This window comes from Haliotis cracherodii, unplaced genomic scaffold, assembly GCF_022045235.1.
Source record: "Haliotis cracherodii isolate W230 unplaced genomic scaffold, xgHalCrac1.p SCAF_47, whole genome shotgun sequence".
Classification (NCBI taxonomy): domain Eukaryota; kingdom Metazoa; phylum Mollusca; class Gastropoda; order Lepetellida; family Haliotidae; genus Haliotis; species Haliotis cracherodii.
Window position 1 is genome coordinate 36,829 of NW_027266305.1, and position 15,285 is coordinate 52,113.

Below are 15,285 nucleotides of genomic sequence, written 5' to 3' on the forward strand. Positions count from 1 at the left end.
CTACATCACAACATGTCATGCACATATACCTCTCATCACTTGGTCGGTGTCACTCCAGCTTGATGACGGTGTAAGAATCTACGTCACAACATGTCATGCACATATACCTCTCATCACTTGGTCGGTGTCACTCCAGCTTGATGACGGTGTAAGAATCTACATCACAACATGTCATGCACATATACCTCTCATCACTTGGTCGGTGTCACTCCAGCTTGATGACGGTGTAAGAATCTACATCACAACATGTCATGCACATATACCTCTCATCACTTGGTCGGGGTCACTCCAGCTTGATGACGGTGTAAGAATCTACATCACAACATGTCATGCACATATACCTCTCATCACTTGGTCGGTGTCACTCCAGCTTGATGACGGTGTAAGAATCTACGTCGCTATATACAATATACCAGAAGTTGTTATCCATAAAGTTGTACGTCTTTCTTACTACGTTTGCCAACTTCTAGAATGCCAATCAAACAGTCATTATTTTTTAAACCCTACATTGAATTTTAGAACCGGTCACCGAGGTAAGTACTATGTTCAACGCCATGTTACTCTTGGATGAATGATTATCTAAAATTAAAGGATTAACCAGTTTGATTGTAGTGATGAGATGCTAAGCCCCAGGCGCTGTAACCAGCCCGCGTGTGTTGTCATGACAGTCAGGTGATGGCCGGTGACAGCCCGCCTTTGTAGTCGGGGATCGTGTTTGTGTCAGTGACGTGTGTAAGCGTCCTCCAGGTGTGTGGAATGCCACTAACATGGTTATTAATTTAATACCACTCTACATGTTTCGCATTCATCAACATGTCCTCCTAAGACCACCATCAGCTGTCCCGATAGTCTGGCCCGTACAACTCAGGTGGTTTCTATAGATACATGTATATGGCAAACATCCAACTCTCTTTCAGTTGTATTTATTTAAAGGGGCCTTGGCTGCAATTAATGTGCTGTCCCAGCATTTTAATTTGAGTCAATGAAAAATGGTATATTCTCTGTTTGCTTATTTAACATTTACGATGTCTATCGTTTGTAGTTAATTATTCCCATAATGAGTGAACGAGTAGTTTCGTACATGACATTAACGACAACGTCAGATAACGTCAGACCAAGTCTGGGAATTAGGTACAGTTCTGTGGAACATCTCCCCAGGGTCAGATACGGCTCATTCACCTGCGAAACAGATTCGTAACGACGACGGCAGCAACAGCGTTGGGACATCCCATTAGCCAACGTACAGTACTACGACGACTTCGTGCTGCTGGAATCCGAGCGTATCGTCCTTTCCGAGGAATGGTACTGACTGCTCGACATCGACGCCTGAGACAGCGGTGGGCGAGGCAGGTTCGACGCTGGCAAGTGAGAAATTGGCGTCGAGTGCTGTTTACTGATGAAAGTCGGTTTAACTTGTTTCCAAATGACGGCAGAGAACGAGTTTATCGACGCAGAGGGGAACGTTTGGCTCCGGCGTGTATTCGAGAGGTCCATCCATTCGGCGGGGGAGGTGTCATGGTGTGGGGCGGTATTTGTGGAGATCAGAAGACTGATTTGGTGTTTATACAGGGAAAGCTGAATGCTGTGCAGTTCAGAGACCAAGTGATGCAGCCAGTTGTGCTTCCGTTCTTACAAAACCAACAGCAGGGGACATTGTTTCAACACGACAATGCCAGGCCCCATACTGCAAGACTGACTCGGAACTTTCTAAACCAGCAGAACGTTGACGTTTTGCCCTGGCCTGCCCACTCACCCGATATGAATCCTATTGAACATCTGTGGGACCATCTTGACAGACAGATTAGAGCACGCCATCAGCCTCCCGTCAACAGACAAGAATTACAGCAGGCCCTGAGAGAAGAGTGGCAACGGATTCCAGTCCACGTCATCAGAAGACTGACGTGATCGACGAGGCGGCATATCACAGCATGCATTGAGGCAGCTGTGTCGACAATGAACTTGTAGTGTGTCTGACAATTTTTTGGTGACATTTCAGACAACTTTTGAAAATGAAATTTCTTACCCCATCATTGTTTACCTTGAGCTTACATTACCTGTGTTTGCACAATTTCATTCAAACTGTGGTTGATCAATCATTTGTTACCCCTCCCTAGATTATATTATAATTCACAACAAAACCTCTTCTTGTCTATCATCATTGAACTCGACCTATACTTTCTTTTGCCGCCCAGTTTAGTTTCACCCATTCCAACACATCATTCCCATCCATTACTCAGTGACTTCCCTTTCGAAACCAGATGCGTAGATATTTTAGCATGACAGACTGAGGGTAGATTAATTGTAGGAATGTGTTAGTCGCCATATGTAGAGTTGCTTCCCTTAGCCGTGTCCGGATACGTTGGTCATGGTTTCGAATCCCAGATTTGTTCCAATTTCGATCTTCCGTCTGTCAGCATCACACCGGTGCCCGTGGACTTCCCCACTACCCAACCCCTCGCAAGAAGCTGACGCCATCATGGTAGACCCGTGAAGATCCGGGGTAGAATAGGTCATCAGCAACCCATTCTTGCCCTAAAAGGCGACTATGCTTGTTAAAGAGGCGTCTAACGGGATCGAATGGTCAGGATCGCTGACTTTGTGCTTGCTGTCATCGTATTCCATTTGTGTGGATCGATGATCATGATGCCAATCACTTGATTGTCTGGTCCAGACTCGATTGTTTACAGACCGCGGTCATATGGCTGGAATATTGGTAAGTGCGGCGTTGAACAACAAACAAACCAACATATAATTGTAATACTGTATTTGTCACTGTTTTTGCTGACCACTTTGTGAAAACGCCATTTATTTACTCAGTCAACTATAGGTGAAGTTTTACATGTTTGGTCAGAGTGTATTTTATTGTATTGTTCGTTGGAAACAGTCATGCTGGTGTAAGTTGTAAGGTCGGTGGTTCGATCCCCTGGCCGCGTCATCCTAAAGACTTGAAAAGATGGTACTTGTTGTTACCCTGCCTCGCGCTCTGCCTTAAGGCATAGGCTTGAGTCATGCTAATGGGTCTGCGTCGGACACCCATGTTAAACTGCGGAATGTTAGTACTAAACAAACCGGTACAAGCAGCTACGCACATACATATGCACGTCGCTACAAATAAATTCCAATAATAAACTTTCGTTTGAAATCGATTTAAACATTACTGAAAGAATAATTTGAAAGATGATGGATTGTGAAAACAAAATTTTGAATTTTCTCAATCATGCCAGTCATATACTCTGATAATTCACTTCGTTCAAAATTTTGAATAAAAAGCTAACATTTTTAAGCTCTTAAAAGAAAGATTATTTTCACGAAAACTCCTGGAGTTGTTAGTTAAGGTTTTTGTGAAAGAAGACAGTAAAACATATGTGCCTGTTTGACTACTTTACATGGCTGTTACAACTTTAGTACGTTTTGGTTGTGGTTTAGTGATATAAGGTATTGGTATTGGTTAGACCATCCGACCTTTCATACATACCACTGGGGTTGCCGAGCAAGAAGTTCCTGAATGTAAAGCTATATCCTGTATTGTGGACCTTTACACCTTCCTCCGTCATACACTGTTTTAAATATTCATGTGTTTTTCATTGTGATGAACGATGCTGGGAATTGCAGGAGGGACATGAAAAAATGACATAAAACAGGATGGGGTTATTGTCTTGTATACTCATGGAAAAAAAATCCGACCCACCCCGCAAACACCCACCTTAAATCATATTGCGCCTTGTGGCTGACTTCTGTCATGGCAGTAAAATGTTGTCGCTGGTGCGGGAGATGATGGGGTGAGGTGACGTGAAATTAGGTTTAACGTCGCGTCCAACATTATTGCACTTATACAGCGACGTGCATGTGTGTATGCTTGTGTGTGTACGTGCGTGAGAGTGCTTGTGTGTGTGCGTGCGTGCCTGTGTGTGTGCGTGCGTGAGTGTGCGTGTGTGCGTGCGTGCGTGCCCGTGTGCCTGTGTGTGTGCGTGCGTATATGTGTGCGTGTGTGCGCTTGTGTGTGTGGGCGTGTGTGTGTGTGTGCGTTTGTGTGTGTGTGTGTAAGTGTATATGGCTGCTTGTACCTGTACTCCTTGTATAGTGCTACCCCATGCTACCAGTCCGCAGGTTAACATAAATATTGTGATGATGATGATGATGATTTGGGATGATTATAAGCAAAGTCATTCCCGAAAAACTGTTTCAGTGCAACGCACCTTTAAGGAAACCATGTTTTGGAGTGTTGAACAAAACCGCAAACAATTGCTCGCTGATTAGGTATACAACTGCATCTATGGAACACTTACATGTTTTTTACCCAACTATTGTTATGGCTAAAGGACTTTTACCCAACTATTGTTATGGCTAAAGGAAACACGTTCAGGTGAATACTGCCCACCTGGCGAATAACATGGCGATAACCCCCGGCCCTACCAAGCCCTACTGTGGAAGTAGATGGCATCATGACTTGCTCATGACGTGGCGCCCTTACCGACTAACGTTCTTGCAGTTTTATCACACATTGAAGGAGATTAATGGCCATTTATCACATAGCTTACTAATCCTACAGTGTTCCTCGATGAGTTATTACTAGACTTCGTAAGCCAAGCCCAAACGAAGATATTCCTTATCACGACGAGCCTTGATTTTTTAGTATCTTGAAAACAAATATGTGACTGGCGAGTCTGGTTCTACAAGATTCAGCTTTACGACTGTCGTCGGTCTATGTTAATGTACAGGAACTGAGGTTGCCCCCCATACTACCCATACTCAGCAGCCATAGTGGCCTCCCGATCCCCATTGTACGAACTTTACGACATGTACATGCTGTACTGGGGTCCATATGTCTTAACTTTCACGGAAATACCAAGAGAAGCTCGTAATCCAAATAGCAGTGCATTTAAGATCCTCCTTGGGGTAGAGTAATGAGAAATTACACACTCTGTTTAGTATAATACACATAATCTAGACCTACGAGCTTCTGACGGTCACCAAAATATGTAACTAATTTGAAATTTAGATCATAATTAAATATTAAACCCAAATGCCTAGCTTTTTACGTTCGTTGATATACGGTACATCGAAACTGGCCGATTAGCAGGACAAACTTGCAGTTTCAGCGAGGCTGCCATTTCAGATGAAAAAGACATCTTTGTATCAGGAATGCGGACATTAAATTCCCTCTTGTCAGGGACATATAGTGTTGTGAGGAGAGCTCCTGAACAAGTTATTCCGACATCATCTCACAATTCACCAAACTAAAGAATCTTAAACTTGTGTTGCTTTTTACAGCCTCACTATACGGTGTGTTTTGTTGAATAAGAATTTATGTCTTACTATTTTACTTAACACAAATAAGATCTGTTCTATAATGCAGGCACGTGGCGATCATGATGAAGATAAGGTTGTAATGCTATCGCAACTTGCCCTTGGGCACGCCAGAAACCTATGACTGTGGGTTCGAATCCCGGTTCGACCCAATTATGTTTCTATGTTTATCAGCACCATACCCGTGTTCGTGGGTTTCACCGAAATGGTAAACGGCTAAGATTTGCATTACTTCGGGCTTTCGTCCGCATTAACCTGACACGCCGTGATATAACTGAAATACTGTTCAAAGTGACGTTAAACCCAACTAAACACAACTAACTCACTCACTCACTCTATCGCAACTTGAAGTGATGACAAGCAGCTTCATTATCCCATCATCATCATCATCATCATCATCATCATCATTATTACATATGACCGCCTTCGTGGTCGAGTGGATAGAGCGTATGCCCGGAGAGTGGAAGGTTGGTGATTCGATCCCCGGCAGCGTTATAGGTTAAAAGATGGTACTTGTTGTTACCTTGCCTGACTCGGCATTCAGGGGCTAAACAAGGACTGGTCGGCTCGGAGTGGGGTATCCATGGCATACCAGCATGGTATTTTAGTTGGCTATGGCTATACAACCGACACGTCACCAGTAGGCGCACGCACGCGCACGCACGCACGCACACACACAGACACATGCATGCATGCACGTCGCAGTATTTAAGCAATCATCTAAAACGCGACGTTCAACCCCATTTCATCTTACCCATATCATTACTTTTAACAAGTTTTAATTATTTTTTTAACAACTCGTGAAACACACGAGGGTTATAAAACACATCAGGTAAGGTTTGCGTAGGGACATATCCTGCCTGTGATCAATATTTATGATGTCATATCTTGACACAGTCACCAGGTGCGGGTTTGTTTCAGAGTCGTTTTCCCTGAGGGTGCGCTCCTGGAGTGCGATGTATATAAATGATGTATTACTCCAGCCCCAATGCTTGAAGACCCCGACTTGTGAAGCTGACGGACCATTGCTCGCTGCTGTGTGGAGCTATGCGTAAATTGTTCTCGTATGCGCACGCGCTATATACTTGAGTCTTCGTCTCGTGACTTGGACAACATTGTCACATGGTTGAAGTGCTGCGGAAGTCTTCAATAAAGCTGGAAATATCCATCCGTCGAGTGGTGTCAGTTTGCCAACAACTCAACAAGTGTCAGTTTCAGCATCAAGGTCCGCTGTTGTGGAACTTAACCCTCTCGGGGAAATCTACATTGTTATATAACAGTCAATGAGAATGTCGTCTGATCAGTAACAAGGCCTGTTTAGGCTTCTCTGACGGACCAAGGACTAAAAATAGATTTAGCTCTGTACAAACATATGTGCAGCTGAAAGTATGTTGATATGCTTCAGCGCCCCGCGGTGACGACACTAAGCAGACGACATTTTCTCGCAGGTAGGTGGCAGAAGTACGAACTTGTTTTTAGCATGAAATCCTTGTAGTTAAAACCGGTTTCAGATCAATGCGGCGATGAAACAATTTCCGTCAGGTTAACTACCTGTTTCCCTTGATGAATAGCTTTTCTAACTGAACACTTTTAGTACCTCGTAAGAGGCAGCGATTACTTGGTCATAAACGTTTGGCTGTACACGATTGATGCAGGTAGTTTGTAAGTATATTCGACACTACTTTATCATGTGAAAAGCTGGATAGTTTAAATATGCGACCTCAATTCTAGCGTTGCCACACATTTGGAAACATAATGGCCGAATAATGTAATACTTACAAAGAAATATATGGTAAACCGTATTCGTTTGTTTAATGTTTTACGCCTCACTCAGCAATATGCCAACTATATGACGGCCGTCTGTAAATAATTGAGTCCTGATCAAACAATCCAGTGATTGACATCATGAGCATCGATCCACGCAATTAGGCATCAACTATGTCAGCCTGACCACTCGATCCCGTTAGTCGCCTCTTACGACAAGCATGGGTTGCTGAAGACCTATCTTTACTAGACATAAGCCTTATTCTTTCCATGTAGATAGATTTATGCTATCTGACTTTACGTTCAATATTATTAATAATTCAGTGGTGAACAATATTAATATCATTTCTTTGTTTCACAGTAAATACATTTTTTTTAAAATAATTGGAAACTATGAAAAGGATTGTATGTGTAAATGCTTCACCCATATACCGTTACTTCTGCTCTGTGTTGTTTTGCTTTAGACACAGCAATCTGAGACTTATCTCACTCTATCAAAACAGGAAAAGGGTCATTAGGTGTAGCTTGCATGAACATAACTGTTTATTTCCTTAGATCTCATTGGGCAGAATTTCGCACGGTTACTTACATTTAGGCCTTGTCCAACAGTAAAGCTTGTGAAACAGTTCCATTGTATATTACTGTACTTTCGACACAGACGTATTCACCTCGCAACAAGACCACAAGTACATGTTTCAAATGTTCTGTACCAGACTACAGTGATGGGCGTATATACAAGTGGTATTGTTGAACAATGCTTAGCTCAGTGACTGTATATAAGGATACAGATATATATTCTCGTCCCATGTACCAACGGTAACTGTATCTCCGTTTAAATGTGTCCAGGTTTTAAAAATAAGATAAAAACTGCAATATCACAACCATACAGAAAATAACTCTAATTTTAAATTTGGTATACATGTCAAATTATGCCAACGAACAGATCTAGCAACGCGTGCTTTGGGATTTCTAACAAAGTAAATAAACAATGACATGGGCCGTGATAAAACTCCTTTGTGGGGCTAAAACATAAATTGCGGGATTAAAACGAAATGCTTGAGTCACGAATGCCGACAATTAATCCTCCCCTGACTGGGAAATGTATTGTGTTGAAAGGATGATCCTCGGAAATCCCCTCGCAATTCGTCCCCCGAAGGAATTTATTATTATTGTTACCTTTATATGTTTTTTCCCCAAACGTAGTTAATATTATGATATCTTTTACTACAAAACAGTTTATCTGAACACATATCAATTATATCTATAAAACTGATATATACGTGCAACGCGCGTCATTAATATGACGCTGTATATTTGTATAGTTTCCTTACTATGACAAGTTTATTTGTTGATAGTTCATCCCTTAGACGTTTTAACGCCAGGTGTGCTTGGGTACTTAATACCCGCGGTGACGAAGCGGTCACAAGGTGCGCCTCGATCATACCACGAAGGTTCATTTCCTTGTTTTTGTATCAGAAGTGTTTAACAGAAATACATTAAGTGATAAAGCGTGTGTGTATATGATGTCAGCTGATTCGTGAATACACAAGGTGTGCTTTGTTTACATTGTTAACGTTTTATAAGTGATCCTTGTATGTCTTCCTATCGAAATATTATTCATTCTAATATATGTTGGTTTTTTTCATTTAGGATAGTGGTAGGGGCAGCGTGAAACGGATGTTTAACGGGTCAAATTCGGTCGACTATATGTCATCTGAATCAGAAAAACACAATTTAGCTAGATTTATATAATACAGGTCTGAAGAAGTTTTTATTGGTTCACGTGATTTGGATAAAATACGATGTATCCTGCCTTGAAGGGAAATAAATTTCTCAGCGGGAGAATATATCCCTTACATCCCGCCACGAAGAAAACAGGCTGCGCGTGGATTTCACAGCGGGAGAATAAATCCCTTATACACAGCTTCGAAACAAAGATCCACACGCATTTTCCGAGTCAGTGACATAGAACAAGTTAATCTCAGCTTAATTAAACAGCTATTTTCTATCAATTTTGATATTTTCAGTTTCCTTTACATTATCACATTAAAACATGTCGGTAAGATAACTTCGTTGAAGCAGGATCACTCGGGGTACATTGGGTTTTATGCCTTTTAATACCACTCGCCTCCGGTGACATTAGGACAGTATGGGGCACATGAGATTTGATATCCATAATTTTATAAATTATTTGTTTTTCAGGTATACGGAAGACTTGGATTAAAGTCATTTCTCATGGAAAACAATAACGCCAGTCGAACGCGGCCAGAAACGAAGGTGAAAGTCAAAAGTTGAAAAAGAAACTTTGAAGAAGTGTCAGCAGTCTCGTTCCAACGACCAACATGAAACCTGTTTTGCTTGGCAGTATTATTGCCTGTCATATGATCTCGGTCTTGGCAGTGAAGCTCTCGCTTGGAGCCACCGGTGCCAGAGGCAATCACGCCATCCATCATCGATCAAATGCCGTTACTGGAAAAACAGTTTTACTAAGAAACGGAGAATATTTATCCTTTTACTTGTGTCTGAGACAAGATACGTCCCTCCGTATCAGCAACGTCAGATATTCCAACGACGGCGGCCCTGACCTTGTTTCCTTAACTATCGATAACGTGGACGCCGGATCCTTCTTAACCGGGAACAGATCCGATTGGGGGAAGCTCTGGAATGTGTTCCATATATCGGGGCCGGTTGGGAGACAGTGGGTTTTCAGGGAGGGTTTGCATGTGTTGTCCCTTCTCGCAAAGGCCGCCAATGGGATTGAGATTGATTATGTCGAGGTGGAGCTTTCAGATCAGACCATAACCCATGATATATTGACCTGCGCACTTATGTGTTCGAACGTTCTACCACCCGTTCCCCCAGTAAACCCGAATGTGCTGGAGAACGCTACCCTCTTACAAACCAGCTATCCCACGAAGTGCGCTGAAGAAGATAACGTCAAGATACCAGTGTTCCTGAAAAACGTCGTATCTTACACATTGACGGCAACGTTGCCAGATTACAAGACGTTCATCAACGATCGTCATCCCAACACAACGGGGTGTGTATCTCTGCCTTCCGTGTACTGGAAGATTTCCCATTTCGTGATTCCACAACCCCTCAGTCGGGCCACGTTCGCCGGAGTTAGGATGGACTTCTTATTTGGTAGGAACAAACCCTTCACCTCTCAGGTACTGCAGATAGTGTTCAGACTCAAAGGCAGATCAAAAGGCTACATAGATGCTGATATTGGGTCTAAAGCAACGATCAGGATCCAGCCTGTCAAGTCGAAAGTGACAATGAGAGTGTTGTACCAAGGACGGGCTAAGAAGGTCCTGGGACTGGTCGATGAAGTATTTAAACCAGGGGAGACAACTAAGGAGTGGCACATTCCTGATTTTTCGTGGACGGAATATGATGACAATGTTCTTCTTGTTTCCATAGTAACATCTGAAATAAGCTCTCTGACAATTGATTACGTGCAACTTGAGCGACGGTACATGAGGCCGGATCGACCATTTTCAATTTTCAGGTCAGATAATCTAATAATTGAGGGTATAGACGTTGATTTCTGGTGGCGAGCACCTGAGACAATGAAAGTCCACCGTTTGGACACTGGGAAGGTTTTTAACAAGGTGGACTACTTCCGCATTTCACGTCCAGTTCCTTGGACAACAGGCTTTGCCCAGATATTTGTTTTATATCAAGATGGAAACATCCGACTCTTAGAACTTCCTCCACCAGGGCTTGACTGGATACCATTTGGTACCTCTGTGATTGTAGGACAGTCTGACGCGGACGCCTTCAGACCTTCCTCCCCTATTGTCAGAATGGACCTGGCCCCTGTCAATCTGACTATGACCTTATATTATGCTGATGGGGGGTCAGCAAGGCTAGATCTCAAAACAACTATCCCGGAAACATCGTTGAAGGTGTCCAGCCTCATTTTCAAGAAAGACACTACACGGTACCCGTTTGCCAACTTCCGGTCCATGCATGTCAAGGACGGTAACTCTGATTCGGACAGTGTCCTGGTCGACGGGAAGACTGCTTTTCACGTCATGCACGGGTGGACGTCTTTAACGGGGAGGTCGTTCTTATTGTTCCGACGGTGTCAGTCGAAGCATCTCACTCTGAGCCCTGACATACGGCTGGACATTGACCAGACCACATCTTCACAGTCTAGTCAGGTCATGAACAGCCAACTGTGGTCTGAATTTGTAGAATGGAGGCGACTAATGGGGTTCCACTGACTGTAATGACATCACGACATCATGTCATTTATGAAACTACAGTATGTGTTGTCCATGCATCTTTCAAAGAGCATCTGGTCGCTTATTGTAAGCCCTAGCAGGTCCATCAAAAAAAGTGCATTCAAAGAGTTTGTGGTCGCTTATTGTAAGCCTAGCAGGTCCATCAAAAGTACATTCAAAGAGTTTGTGGTCGCTTATTGTAAGCCCTAGCAGGGCCATTAGTATGTGGTCGCTTATTGTAAGCCCTAGCAGGTCCATCAAAAGTACATTCAAAGAGTATCTGGTCGCTTATTGTAAGCCCTAGCAGGTCCATCAAAAGTACATTCAAAGAGTATCTGGTTGCTTATTGTAAGCCCTAGCAGGTCAATCAAAAGTACATTCAAACAGTATGTGGTCGCTTATTGTAAGCCCTTGCAGGTCCATCAAAAGTACATTCAAAGAGTATCTGGTCGCTTATTGTAAGCCCTAGCAGGTCCATCCAAAATATATTCAAAGAGTATCTGGTCGCTTATTATAAGCTCTAGCAGGTCAATCAGAAGTACATTCAAAGAGTATCTGGTCGCTTATTGTAAGCCCTAGCAGGTCAATCAAAAGTACATTCAAGGTAACCAGACACTCAATAAAAAAAACCACTTTGCTCATTGTGTAAGTGGTTGTGTTACCTAGATTTATTTTAACAATAAATTGTGACATTTAACTTGGTAGATAGTGTCTCAAATCCACACAAGGTACCAATTGTGTCATGGCTTACCTTAGGCATGGAACCTCTCTAAAATTACCTGGTCCATCATTTGATATCGGGGATGGGGTGGGGTCTGTGATATATTTTTTTAAATAATATCTTTCCCGAAAATGCTCCGAAATATCGTCTGTCCTTTTTAACGGAGATACATACATTTTCACTGGAGATGTTGGATGTGCAGAAATAAAAGGATTGGTTGGCTCCACTTTTGCAGACAAAAATACAGACCTTGAGAAACAAGCTGAAAAATATAAAACAACGTACACAAAGTGGTGAGACCCTAAGTACACATGAATCATCTTAACAACAATGGGAAACAAAGTTTTCTAACTAAATCTAGAGTAAGCTGGGTGTACCACGTGATATCTCCTTGACCTGAGGATGTCCGCTGTTGCCTTTGTGTGGTCTATTTATGTAAATGTTACACGGACGATTGTGTCTCATGACTGCTATTGCCCTGTCAGATTGTGGTTATATGTTTTGTTTGGAGTTTATGTCTGTTTGCCTCATAAAGTGTCTGTAGTAACTTGTAAATTGAAATATATCCCTTTTCCCTGCGTTATGTCAAACCCGTGTAGCACCAACATGCCTGAAGTCATGTATTCGGTGTCTTGTTACGAACATGCAAAGTGTTGTGTTTTGTGCATATATTCTAAATTCATATTCAGAAGACTGACAAAAATTTCAAATTGTAACTTTTCTTTGCTATAGTTGGAAATTATTTTGAAATAAGATGGTAAAGAATCGAATCTGTGCGGAGATCTGATTTATTGAAACTTCGAGACCATTGACACCCAGGCAACGATATGGTAATGGAGTCTCAACACGTTCAATATGAATGACAGAGAGTGTACAGAACACTGGCAGCTGTTCGTCTATTACTCATTTCCAGCACAGATGTTTATCCTGTAAAGGGAATGTCATTTGGGCGGCTGTTATAAATAAATGCACGATTTGTAATATATTGTGTATATCATGGGTGAACCGGTGCGTTCAAAATCTTTAACTTTTACTGTGTGTATTTTTATATTTTACTGTATACTTATTTTCAAAATAAATTTAAAGCCATGTTTGTAATGTTTTCATAATTCTCTCGGCGTATGTGATGAATGTTTCATGCGACGCACTGTCACTTGAGAATGTTCAAAGGGGGACAACTGCAGCATCTAGTACAAAGACAACAAAACCACAAGCACGTTTTTTCGACAAAAGCATAAAACAGTTGATCTTTCAGTCGACCAAATCTAAAAGAATTATGTTCAAAACCCAAATAAAAAAGTAGCCTTATTTCTTTTCTCAATAACCTGGTGAGGTGAGGTGAAATGGGGTTTAACGTCGCGTCCAAGATTATTGCACTTATATAGCGACGTGCATGCACGTGTGTGTGCGTGTACGTGCGTGCGTGTGTGTGTGTGCGTGGGCTGCTTGTACTAATCCGGAATGAAACCGATTCTAGAACCAGCCCACATGTCGCAGTTTAACATGAATACCCCACTCAGAGCCGACCAGTCCTTGTTTTAGCCCCTTAATGCCGAGCGCCAGACAGGGGAACAACAAGTACCATCTTTTAACGTCTTTTGGTTTGACGCGGCCGGGGATCGAACCCCGGACCTCCCCTCTCCGGGCAGTCCAATAATCTGGTGCATTATGAGCGTTGTACGTCAATATTACAGACAACGATATCCCACAAACATTATTATGCGTCACTTTAAACCTACTTGTTCGAAAGTCAATGACCTTTTACATCAGTTAATGTTATGGGAGAATTTTCCTGCACTACAATTTTATGTGTGTGCCATCAGTTATCATTCCGACATATGTTCCCCGCTACAAAGACCCTGTGACATCCATCGAGCTGTGAGGAGTGGTCGGGGCAGAACACTCATCTGTTTTGTACACCACAGGTAGACAATACCTATAGCGTCTCAATCACCTGGGGGGAAACGTGAGTCTGGGACTTCTGGTTGGTAGATTGATTGAAGAGAAGACTTAATTTAAACAGTTAATCATAATCATCAGTGATCTGACAGCTGGTTATTGAAAACAGGAAATGTTTGTTTAATTAAACGGTTTTAGATCGGGGAGGGGGTGTTGAGCGTTAGAGCAGTGTGTATACTCCTGTCACAAATTCGCTGAGTTGCGTCCCTTGGGCATGCCAGAAACCTATGATTGTGGGTTCGTGTCTCGGTTCGCCCCCATTATGTTTCTAGTTTTGTCAGCACCATACCCGTGCTCGTGAGTTTTGACTGAAGTGGTAAATGTCTGAGAGCTGCATGACTCCGGGTTTTCCTCCCACATTAAACTGACACGTCGTAACGTAACTGGAATACTCTTAAAACCGGCGTTAAACCCAACTCACCTCACTCTTATATCCAACTTAGCACATTATTTCCCATAATTTGATTGGACGGCTATTTTTAGCGTCGTGATCTTCCAATCGTAGCGAGTGGGTCAGGGTTCTCAATCAAATAGAATGGAGATTTAATATACTTGATCACCGAGGACCCTTTAGTCATTATTCTTTTGTGCATTATACAATAAATCACATAATAGTTATTTCCTCTAAATTTCATAAGTTACTTTCTGACTCAATCAAACATTTAGCAGATATATAGTAGACATATAAAGAAATACAAACACGATAATCATGACCCACCGATGGACCAGTTGAGGGAGGTGGGGTTGCGGGTGGGGGTTGGGGTTGGGGGTTGGGACGGGGGTGCACCCCCAGCCCACCAATTCATCAGACTTTCTGTCTGCCTGTGTCCGATATGCAGCCCCAGAATTAGGTGTTCTGTTGAAGTACGTGACTTGTGCGCCACCTCTGAATCCTAGATCCGCACCTGAAATATTCTAACCTTGGGGACATTCTCTTTGAGACGCTCTCAGCATAAGAGGATAATCACTGGAAATATAATATCATGGGGCGACTGAGTGAATAACTCTCTCTTAACAACGCATTCGTCACCGTATGAGTTAACAAACTAAAATGGGTACGAGTGAACAGGTTAAGTGACAAAACTGGCGACTAAAAGGGATCGAGTGGTCAGGCACGCTGACTTGGATGATGCATGCCATCGTATCCAATTGCGTGGATCGATGCTCATGATGACAATCACTGGATTGTCTGGTCCAGACTCGATTTTTAACAGACCGCCGTCATAAAGCTGGAAAATGGTTGAGTGCAGCGTTCAACAACAAAGAAAAATGAATAACGGAAATTTTGACAAAGTACAAGGA

General features: G+C 42.5%; 1 protein-coding gene across 3 annotated transcripts; it reads left to right on the forward strand.

The window, feature by feature from the left end:
• The first annotated feature begins 6,470 nt into the window (after positions 1-6,470).
• Positions 6,471-13,058, forward strand: LOC139441865 (uncharacterized). Of its 3 annotated transcripts, XR_011651687.1 has the most exons (3): positions 6,471-6,755; positions 9,274-11,404; positions 11,666-13,058. XR_011651687.1 is itself a non-coding variant. In XM_071222609.1 (2 exons), the coding sequence occupies exon 2, from the start codon at positions 9,414-9,416 to the stop codon at positions 11,301-11,303; it is 1,890 nt and encodes a 629-aa protein (XP_071078710.1). In that variant the 5' UTR covers positions 6,471-6,755; positions 9,274-9,413; the 3' UTR covers positions 11,304-13,058. The 3 variants fall into 3 exon arrangements, 2 of the variants coding, with proteins under 2 accessions (XP_071078710.1, XP_071078711.1); XM_071222609.1 differs by having other exon boundaries at positions 9,274-13,058; XM_071222610.1 differs by lacking the exon at positions 6,471-6,755 and adding an exon at positions 6,946-6,969 and having other exon boundaries at positions 9,274-13,058.
• The last annotated feature ends 2,227 nt before the right edge of the window (positions 13,059-15,285 follow it).

Excerpts from the sequence above, each read along its gene's own strand:
- LOC139441865 (XM_071222609.1), top strand. The coding sequence starts at position 9,414 with ATGAAACCTGTTTTGCTTGGCAGTATTATTGCCTGTCATATGATCTCG.